The sequence below is a fragment of the Parus major genome, chromosome Z (genome assembly GCF_001522545.3).
Source record: "Parus major isolate Abel chromosome Z, Parus_major1.1, whole genome shotgun sequence".
In the NCBI taxonomy this organism is placed as follows: domain Eukaryota; kingdom Metazoa; phylum Chordata; class Aves; order Passeriformes; family Paridae; genus Parus; species Parus major.
The window spans coordinates 11,052,817-11,064,058 of NC_031799.1; the positions used below are offsets into that span (position 1 = coordinate 11,052,817).

General features: G+C 36.2%; 1 protein-coding gene across 1 annotated transcript in view; it reads left to right on the forward strand.

Moving 5' to 3' along the window:
• SLC1A3 (solute carrier family 1 member 3) overlaps window positions 1–10,822 on the forward strand; it is a 65,225-nt gene extending 54,403 nt beyond the window's left edge. Inside the window, exons 6-10 of the mRNA XM_015615199.1 lie at window positions 1,588–1,883; window positions 3,806–4,039; window positions 5,352–5,546; window positions 6,952–7,086; window positions 8,270–10,822. Coding sequence (XP_015470685.1) covers window positions 1,588–1,883; window positions 3,806–4,039; window positions 5,352–5,546; window positions 6,952–7,086; window positions 8,270–8,474 — 1,065 coding nt within the window. The 3' untranslated portion in view covers window positions 8,475–10,822. The remainder of the gene's footprint in view (window positions 1–1,587; window positions 1,884–3,805; window positions 4,040–5,351; window positions 5,547–6,951; window positions 7,087–8,269) is intronic.
• The last annotated feature ends 420 nt before the right edge of the window (window positions 10,823–11,242 follow it).

Genomic DNA, 11,242 nt, shown 5'->3' on the forward strand with positions numbered 1-11,242 from the left:
ATTTTAATGAGAACTTACATTACTTTTCCATCTATACTTTAATACCACTCTGTTACTTAAAAAGACAATCCCATCCCTTCTTCCATTGCTGTGTAGTTCCAGTCCCCTGTGTTCTCCCATCTCTGACATTTGAACAGAGAGTGAAAGCTAATTCAGTTCCCCAGACTTTACCCAAAAAATGGCAACATTTGCCAAAAATGGCAAAATATCTGTGCTTGCAAAGATTTCTGCCACTTTAAAAAGTGGAATTGTCTCACTAAGAGATCAAAAGAATTATCACAGGCTGGATGTGAGAGCATGAGGCAGTGGGACTGGGTTTTTCCATGTCAGCCAAGTGCTCATACAGCTCTCAGCTGACTTCTGTACAGCCCAAATTTTAAGAGATTTTAGTAAATTTTATTCATAGCTCAGGAGTATTTGACCTTCATGAATTTTGGTTCTGCTACATATTAATCAGAAATCTTCCATAAATGTCCAGTGAGCAGATCTTACTTGACATTCTAAGAGACTTGGAGCCTTTAGAGAGATACCTCAAATATGTGGAAGGAGTGCATAAAACTATTCAGGTGCAGAAAGTAACATTAAATGAGGTTGGTGTTGAAAGATGATGATACTCAGGTTTCCCTTCTTGGTCATAATTGCTTCACTTCTGTCAAGTCCTTCTGAAGCATTCAACAGGTCTCCAGACATCAGTAAGGATATTAAAACTTTTCCTGGTAGCTCCAAAAGAATAAAAATCCAAAGTTGCTGAATAATCTCAACACCAGTGTTCTGCTGCTTCAATGGACTAATTAGCATCCTGAGATACATGAGAAACATTATAATTATATTTATCACTGATAAGTGAAATTTAGTATGCTTTGTGTTCAGTGGAATTTAACCAGGACAGAGCTGCAGGACTTTTTGAACCCAGATAGAAATATTCAGGGTGTAAATTTCTCTTTGAAAAGCATTAGGAGGTGAAAGACTGGTTTTTCAAAGCAGACATTTAGGATCTGAGATTTAAAAATTGATTTCTATTTTCCATAAAGGAACCATTTAAAGTATAACCCTTTCCTAAATTAAGAAATATGGTGGCTTGTACTGTAAACTAAGGCTTTGCCATAAGAAAAGGAAAAAGAGGTATATTATAATAAAGTTAACTTCAGTCCTATTTTTTTTTAATACAAAAAGATGAAGAAATAAAGAAAGTCCAGAGCACAAGAAAATATTCTCACTAGCCAATAAAAAGACTATAAATGTTTGGAATTTTTTTGGTAGGAAAAATATCAAGTTATATAAAATGCAAACTAAGAATCAAATAGTTTTGTTACTGAATATAGGAGCATGAAAATTTTGCATCTTTGACTTAGGCCTATTTATGAGAAAATTACTTCTAGAAGCTAAAGCTGAAGATTTAGCTTTTGAAGTTAACATGGATTTTTGTTGCTTTCAGGAAAATCAAGTTTTCATCTAGTACATTTCACCTAGAAATATTAAGCAAAAAATTCAAATGTCTTACAATAGTAAATAGTAATTTAATTTGTGATTTTAATCGTCATTTGCTATGATTCACTGAATTTCTATCTTTTATTTTCATTTTAACAGTTCAAAACCAACTATGAAAAGAGAAAGTTCAAAGTAGCTATTCCATCCAATGACACATCCACAGTGACTTCCATAATAAGCAATGTTTCAGAAGCAATGGAAGCTCTGACCCGAATGAGAGAGGAAATAGTTCCTGTTCCAGGTTCTGTGAATGGAGTGAATGCCCTTGGCTTGGTGGTGTTCTCAATAAGCTTTGGCCTGGTGATTGGGAGCATGAGGGAGCAAGGTCAGGCTTTGAAAGACTTCTTTGATAGCCTCAATGAGGCTATCATGAGATTGGTAGCTCTAATCATGTGGTAAGTGCTTCTTCAATAAATTCCTTTTTAAGCTACTAACAATATTTTTTCATCACAGCCAGGAACTGAGTAGCAAGAATCTATTTTGCAGAAAGTCAGACAATAAGATTATCTCTACCTTGGAACATTTTTGAAGAGTTATAATTCTCTGTGACAATAATCTGACCAAATATACCAACTCTTCAGTGGGTTTCACTTTTGATATGAGAAAAACTAGGGTCTATGGCAGAAGTTGCTACCTTTATAAGGAGCCATTCTATGTCTTCATAAAGATACCAATCACAGCAGTAAGCTATGGAAGTTTTCTTACATTCTAATCTGAATTCATTAAAGGAAACCAACAAACCTCTCCCATAATCTCATTTCTACACAGCAAGACCTTGTTACCATAATTTTCCAACACAACTGGTTCCTGTAGTTGTGGGGTTTATATGTACCTTCTTGCATTGTAGCTGCACTGCTCACACATACACATAATTTTCCTGCTTTCTTCATTGTGTTCATTAGGTAAATAAAATAAATACCTTTTCCCTCAAGGTATGAAATAATTTCAAAAATTAAGACTAATTATTCTTTAGGTAGAAGGTTAACTGTGAAAAGAAATTATCTTTTTGCCCTCTTTACTACAGGAAGAAAACCAAATCAACTCCAAGAGTCTATCCAGGAGCACACATGTATACTGCCATACTAGATACAAAACCAAAAGTTAGTGTAGTTGCTGCAATAACTAAAATCTTTTCACTTTCACAAGGACATTTAAAATGTTAAAGCAGAGAATTCAGATAAATTCCCACATGCACATGGACTTGATAGTGTAAAAGGCAGTCGAGGAATAGTGGATAAATTCTGTTCTGTGGTATCTTACTGTAAGAAGACAAGTGGACAATTATACAAGCAGGGCTGTACCTAAAGTACAGCAGAATTATGTTCGAGTTTTATGCTCAGCACCAGATCTTTCCTCACCTCTAGTTGTCCTTCCTAATAGGCAAAAGCAGTCCATCCCACCTGTGCTGCTGTTCCACAGTGCAGCCAAACTCTGTCATAAAGATTTCCTCATGCTGATGAAGAAGTACACAATATGATAAAAATTGTACGTGGTATATTAATTCTACAATTTCTAAATGATAAGTCTATTATTATCATATCCTTATTATATACTGACCAATTAAAAGGTTAGTTGGTTAGGTAATAATTCCTGGGGTCCTGAGGAGTCCAGAGGTTTCTTTTGCCCCACTTCTGATACACCTAGTCAAGGTTCTGGTTGGAAACTAGAACATTCTTGTATCTGGTACTCTTCTTGGAATAAAACTAAACAATATTTAGGAATGCATTCGTAAGCTTAGCTTATTGTTCCTTAATGTAGAGAAGATAGGAAAAAATACTAGAAGCTGTAGCCAAAGCTACAAAACTACAAATATGTGAAAAATATTAAAAAGCTAAAAATCTAGGCATCAGAAGTAGCTTGAAATCTTCTAGAGTTATCAGAATTCTGTCTGTGTTCCTTCCCCAACAACAGGGGAAACAGGACTGGAATAGAACTGAGTGCTTGGCATAGTATCCACACATGTTGATTAAGCCTTCATTCATGCAGGCAGAATTACAACAGGATTGGCTAAACTAGCTTTTAAATTACACTTGAATTCCAAGGAGAATTCATTTCCTTACCTGTCCAGAGGGCATGAAAGGCATCTTGAAATCCTTACCAGATGTTGAATCCACTGAATCTCACCAAAAACCTTCACTGCTGTGGTTCAATCCAGGTTGAATTGTTAAGAGTTGAAGAGTTAAAGTTTTTAACTCTTCCTGAATAGGAGCAGCCTAACATTGAAATTCTGCATTTATGCATATAAACCCAAACAGGATGGAAGGGGAACCAAATCTCTACTTTGTTTTGTAATGCTGCTTTGATTTCTTATTTGCAGGTATGCTCCACTTGGAATTCTCTTCTTGATTGCTGGGAAAATTGTTGAGATGGAAGATATGGGTGTGATCGGTGGTCAGCTTGCCATGTACACTGTCACAGTTATCATTGGTTTGCTAATCCATGCTGTCATTGTCCTACCTCTTCTCTACTTTGTCATCACTCGCAAGAATCCGTGGGTATTTATTGGAGGCTTAATCCAGGCATTAGTCACAGCTTTGGGAACATCTTCCAGGTACAACACAATATTTTAAAGTCATATCTCTTTTAGTATAACTGGCCTAGGAAACAATTTTGCTTAATGTTTGGCTAACTCCATATTCACTTGGGCACTGTATTGCAGTTCTGCTGCCCTCCAGTACTGACTTGAACTCTGTTTTCTATAAGAAACCCTGAACTGAGATGAAATTAATCTGTTTGATGATGCAGATTATATGGCCAGAACCCTTGTTAGTTTGGTTAGTCTTTCTATTTGCTATTCTAAGTAGCTTTTAATGGTTTGATAGTGAAGGATAGAGCTGGCAAAAAATATGCATGGAAAAATGGAGCAGCAGCAGAAAAGTCCTGAGGGGATTCCTATTGGCAGCTGACATTTTGTGCCCAATATCCTGATAGCCCATTATGGATACAGAAGCTACAACAGAAATGCCACTTTTACTCTTTGCAGCATCAAGACCTTCTCTGACTCTCACTCTGCCCCCACAGTGAGTTGAGGGGTTCACGGTGGGTTGGGAAGGCACACGACCAGGCAGATGAACCAAAGTAAATAAAGAGATATTCCATGCCACATACATCATGCTTGGCAACAAAAGTGGGAGAAGGATTTTAGGAAGGCTGGCCACATATTACTCCAGAACTTACTGACCACTGGTCCATTTGTGGGAGTGGTGCTTAAACATCACTTGTACACTTTTGTTTTCTTCTGTTCTTCCTTCACACTTCTCCCACACTTTCTAAAAAATTTTATTCTCACCCTTCCATTTTCTTGTTCTTACTGTTCCTTCCGGTTTTGCCTGTCCCATCAAGGTGTGGAGGCAAGTGAGTGGCTACTGGTTCTGGCCCAAAGGTGGGAAAATAATGCAACCATCAATCAAAATGCCCTTTGCAGTGGCACCCACAAACAAGAAGAGAAAATGAGCTTTTTTCTGAAGGTTTGAATAGCCCAGTTGGTATACATTCAAAAAAACAATGCTTAGGGATGATTCAATCACAGCTCCATGACTTAAACCTGAAAAGCAGGAATTTTAAATAGATTCCTGTGCTTGGCAAAAGAACCTTGCGACAAAACACTGAATTTAGACACTTTCAGTCTAGGAATTGCATACAAAATGGCAGTAATTAACAGTTGGAGAAAGTTTCCAAGAACATTAGGAGAACTTTCACCATTAGAAATGCTTAAATTCAGCATTTTCATTAAAAAAACCTATTCTGTTAGATCACAAAAAACTAAGACAGAACTGACTCTCTTGTCATTATAACATGACACTCTTCTCTTTCCCTCTTTGCAGTATATGTATCATATATTATCTTTTTTCTTTTTGTTTCAGTTCTGCAACACTGCCTGTTACATTTAAGTGTCTAGAAGAAATAAATGGAGTGGACAAACGAGTTACGAGATTTGTACTCCCAGTTGGTGCTACAATTAATATGGATGGAACTGCTTTATATGAGGCTTTGGCTGCAATTTTCATTGCACAGGTCAACAACTTTGATCTGAATTTTGGACAGATTATCACAATCAGGTATGAAAAAATCTGTTATTTAAATTTAATTAAAGCATCTTTGTGATGACCCCTTCCTGGTTTAAGTGGGATTAAACAAAAGCATCTAGAGCTAAAAACAAGAATTGCTACGTTATCAGATTATCTGCAATTTACATCTTCACACAAAAGGACCCCCAGCACATATTCTCATTTGGATAAACTTAGCAAAACTGCAGCATGACATACCCATTACTGCACTTAATAAGGATAACAAGGACTTGAGAAGACTTAATTAATTTCAATTTTTCTTTCTTAAGAAATGCAGCTCATTCAGCTGTTGGGAACTACAGACTTACAATGAGGTCCAGGTAGTTTATAAAGCATCTACAAAGCTGAAGCATAAAGTCATCACAATGTTACTGTGATAGAAGAGGTAGTGTTTTCCTGGTTTCAGGATACAATTAAAGCTAGCTGTATAAGGAACAGTAATACAATTTCATTGCATCAGCTGACAGAAGTGGTGAACTCAGTTTATATTTTCAAGCACACAACCCTTCTTATTTGAAATACAACAGCAAACAAACCACTAGTTAGCATTCAGTGATAACTGATCTGCTTTAATTTCATTATGTTTATCACAATTTAAGGAAAAAGGGTGATGGGTACTTGTGCAGAAGAAAGGAATGTCAGCAAAGGGACAGGTGGGCACTGTGGGACTAAGACACATATCTATCTCACAGGAACATTGCAAGTTCAGAGGTAGTGCTCCATAAAACCACCAGTTCATTTCAATATTCATTAAGCTAAGGCAAAACTGTCTTCACCCTCCGAGGCAATTGTTTCACATTCAATAGTACTAGAGCTGCTTCCTGGAAAACCACCTGAGAAAACAAATTCTCCCTAAACCAGGTGTGAACAAGCGCATTTCTTCAAAGTCACTAGACAGTATGACTCAGAGTTTCTGGCAGCTTTCTGTTTTCTGATGGCAGAACACCAACTGCTGCAGGACAGAGACTTCACCTGGCATGAAGTTATAGTGAGATGGACAGAGAGGAAAAGTTCTTGTGTTAGATCTGCCAGGAAAGAACTACCTCCTCAGCTTTCCTTTTAACGTGTTTGAGCTTGTGGAGAGAGTTTTTTCAATGGGTGGGGACATGTAACTCTAATGGTTTTTTCTGGCCCTTGGCAGAATTTATCACCTAACAAAATTATGTTTCAAGATTTCTGGATAGAGCTTTAGTGAAACACTTTGGATCAAGGGTCATAGTCCCCTGCAGCTATAAGGTGTTCAGATAAAGGACTAGGCTCATCTTTTCATTTACTGCTGAGCAAATGCCTTCTTGCTTTATATGTGGTTTTAAAATTTGACAATTGATAAAGAAAGTTTTTAATTAGAGTTTAATTATAGAAATTTATTAATTGCTCTTGCTATCTCTTTGCACAGCATCACTGCTACAGCTGCCAGTATTGGGGCTGCAGGCATTCCTCAAGCTGGACTGGTCACCATGGTCATTGTGCTCACATCAGTAGGTCTGCCTACAGACGATATCACTCTTATCATTGCAGTGGACTGGTTCTTGTAAGTATTTTTATGGAGTTGTTAAAGGCTTAGACCATATTTAGAAGAGAAATATCAGGGACATTGTGGTTTGCTCTGGAAGGGATTTGGAAAGCAGTGTAAAAAAGAAACACTATTTCTTGCTAGTGAGGTATTTTCTTAGAGCATATGGTGAAGAGTGTAGCTTAATTATGGCTTCTTTTGCATGAAAAAGTACACATAGAAACCTGTATTGTTAAGATATTAAAAAATCTTTCATATACACTGTAATTAAATAAGCAAATAATTGCTCTAGTCTCTTATTTTTTTGTGGGATGACAATAAAAATTTTCAGTCAATCAGACTCAGAATGGAATAGATCCAACCAATTAATTGCAGCCTATCTAATCTGGGAAAGATTCATCTGTCTGCCCCGTGAATGTAGAAACAAAAAATAGTTGTGTAACTGCCACTAGAAAGTATTGCCCCTCAGTTTTTACATTCATGTATGTATTTCATTCCAGTATGTAGAAGATGACAGACATCTTTAGATATATGTATTACCCTAGGTTCAGGAAATAAATTAAAGGAAGATTTTTTCCAACCTCTATTTCATCTAATACCTATTATTTAGCTTTTCTGGTGGCTTTTAGCCTTCAGTCTTCTGACATGATCCCTGAAAGAAGTTGCCAATGTTGTTATCAAAACATAATGTCTTCAAATGATCATCTAACCACCTGATGTAGGTAGATGCTTACCTACTGGCAGTGCCAGTCACTCCTTGTCAGGCCACCTTCTGCATCTGCTGGGCAGAGCCCTCTGAGAGGGATGAATTTTCGTAGTTTGAGTCATTCATGCACAATTGCACGTCATATGTGTCAGGAGACAAACAAACCTAACAAGGTTAATTCTTGCTGGCTTACACGTTCAGAGGATATAAACCCAAACTCTAGATACCTAAGAGTACCAAATTGCCTCCAAGAAGCCATATGTTCCCTTTGCCATCCTGATCACAGTTCTTGCAGTGAAGCTGCTAAGAGTATTAACACATTTTGTGACTCCATATCCCAGTATATTTGTTAATTTCTGTAAAAGAAATCATGGCATTAACAGTTCAGATAAGCTAATGTCTGTAAAACAGGTGACTCACCTACTAGCTACTTGAGAGCCATTTTAGCAGCATCCCTGAGCAAGGGATAAAAGTAACTCACTACTTTTTCCCTAGGGATCGTCTCCGTACCACTACCAACGTCTTGGGAGACTCCATTGGAGCAGGAATTGTTGAACATTTATCACGGCACGAGCTGAAGAACAGGGATGCTGAGATGGGAAATTCCGTGATAGAGGAGAATGAAATGAAGAAGCCTTACCAGCTGATCTCGCAAGAAAATGAGAATGAGAAACCAATAGATAGTGAAACCAAGATGTAGGCTAGAGAAAGCGTGAGTTCATCACTACAAGTGTGGGAAAACACACACTTTTTCCGGCGATTTATATCTTGAATTCACCAACTTCATCTATTCCTTGATTTCTCCCTTTATTCTCGCACTGGAAAGAATTAATGAAAATATATTCCAAACTAGCAGTGATCATGGTATATGTTGGCTTCCCACTTAAAAAAAAAATTAACAGGCAACAACACTGGTCCTGCTAGACATATGCTAACTGGGGATAAAAAAAGAGATTGTGTATATGTTACTCAGTCCTGTGAATCTTTCTTTTTCTTTTTTTTTTATGAACTGGAAAGTAAAAACAGATAACAGAGCCTGAAAATGGTTTTATTTTTTTAAATACCTGTTGCAAAATTTCTAACATCTATAAACACACAATCAACATTTCTAACTTGATAACTGCATCCAGCTAAGTAAATTAACAGGACTTTTGCTATTTTATCTGATTTTTTTTTCTCTAGTGTTATATTATTGTTCAAATACTAGCAGGACAATAAAAAGCAGGAGATTAATTGAGGGGATAAAAAGGGGGAAGATATATAAATAAAGAAAAGAAAATACCCCCAAATCAGCACTTTTACCAGCTGAGATGAAATATTTCTGAGAAAGTAATTTTATCTAGACAGTTTTTTGAATTAGATTCAGCTGATTTTTATAAGAATTTAGCCTAGTTGGCTCCCACTGACTTCCAAACATTTACATATGCATGTATGTCCTTCCAATCTGGATTTACTCCCTTAATTTCAACATCACAACCCAGTTAAACAATCTGGGTGTGTGTTTGTAGGAGCAAGGCCCTGGTCTGGGACAGAAAATGTCTTCATCTCTGTTTGGATAAAAAAATTTGCACGCTCTGGATGCACAAATGAGCTACTTAATAAGCAATTATAAGAAGGCAATGCCAGCCTTCTGCAGAAGGTGCAGAGGGTGAGATGTTCAGATCCCAAAAGGGGTGCATTCTGAATCTGAATCCCTGAGACCAGCAGAGGTTTTCTGATTGGAAACCTCCAAGATTCTTAATCCACTAATAAATTATAGAGGTATGAACTGGATTTACATTTTGCCATCTGGAGTAGGCTCTCTATCTTAATGTGAAACTTTTAATTCCTGCAGAGTTTACCAGTAGCACCTGAAAAAGAAGATAAAAGCCTTTAGAAAATAAAATTAAGGGGTGAATTTGTATTTTTATTAAAAATATAAACAAATTTAAAAATAATAAATACTATAATATCTGTTGACATTTTAATTAGAAAATATTTTAAAATTAAATACTATAGATAACTTTCAGGGAATAGATAATGAAAGAATGAAAAAGGGAAAACAATGCACTTGTAATACAGTGGTTCTTTTGTTCAAGATTATTCCCTGAAGAAGCCCTTTTCTAGAAATACAATTTGTGTACTTTTGCCTTTTTGCCTTGTATTATTAGAGAGGTTAAACCAGAAAACTTTATAAAGCAGGTGTTGTTGGGAGAAAGAAAAAAATATTAATAGACAGGCAGAATAATGTTCAACGATCTGTTTTATTAAATTATTCCGTTTTCTTCCTTATTCCTCCCTTTGCCGAAATAATTCTGAGGACAGAAATGAAGGATCCCTTTGCATTGCCCCAGCTGCCATTCAAAAACATTCAGTATGTTGCATCTGCCACTCAAAGTCCATAAATAGGATGTACAAATAACTGTAGTTAAAATGTCAGCATGTTGGTCAAAGACAAACCTTTTCCCAAGCAAGATTGGTTTTTTGGGACTGAAAATTCCTGTCAATCTTCTCCAGCTGAGTGATTCAGAAAATGTGAGCAAGAACTCTAAAGTGAGTGAAGTGAGCAGGGTTTAATATAGGTTACTGAGCATCAAACCAAGAAAGTTCCAAAATAATCTCTAAATGAATGACTGAAAGAAAATATGGGTTGTTTTTTGTTTGGTTTTTTTTTTTTGCTAACAGAATGCAAATCTAGGATACAGACAGGCATTTTCTGATATATAATTAGAGATATTTTTATATAGATACTGTATTCAGAATGTGTGTATAAACATTAACTGTAGAATTTATGGCATAACATTTTAAATTTTTGTTAAGATTTTGTTTGGAAATACATTGCAAAGACAATGTAAAAGGCTGTCTTTCTATGACATCAGCTGAGAAAAATGAATTGTGTCACAAAGAATGTGATCTTTTTTTATACTAACTTTGTTTCTTATGGAAATCAGGTATTATAGAAAGATTCCCTTCCCCATCCCTCACTGGTTCTGCATTGGTATGCACCCAGAGTGGATTGAGAAACATTACTTTGTAGATGTATTTTCAATAAAAATAGTTTTACATTACTGCTCTTATTGTGATTTAGATTTCTTTCAAAGGCTCTGTAATACAAGCTTTGCACAGACTGAGAGATGAGGAGTTCATAGTATAGGATTTCAGGAATTACAGACCATTTTGTACAGGAGGGCCTCCTCACGACAAATACTTGCTTCATTTCATGATCAAAAATAAAGATGTAAAGGGTGAGAGGCAGGAATTAAGAATTAAACTAAGAACACTAAGAATTAAAGGAACCAGTGTTTACCCCATCAAAGTACATTCAAATTCAAGTATATAAATGCATATTAGTATCTGCAAAATAAAACATAAAAAATTTACATTTTCAGTGATTCAGCTGCTACAAAGTTGCCAGTTCATTTCAGATACATAGTTAGATGATCCAAACCCCAATTCAGCTTTGTAACATTACAGCCTTCTTAGACCATC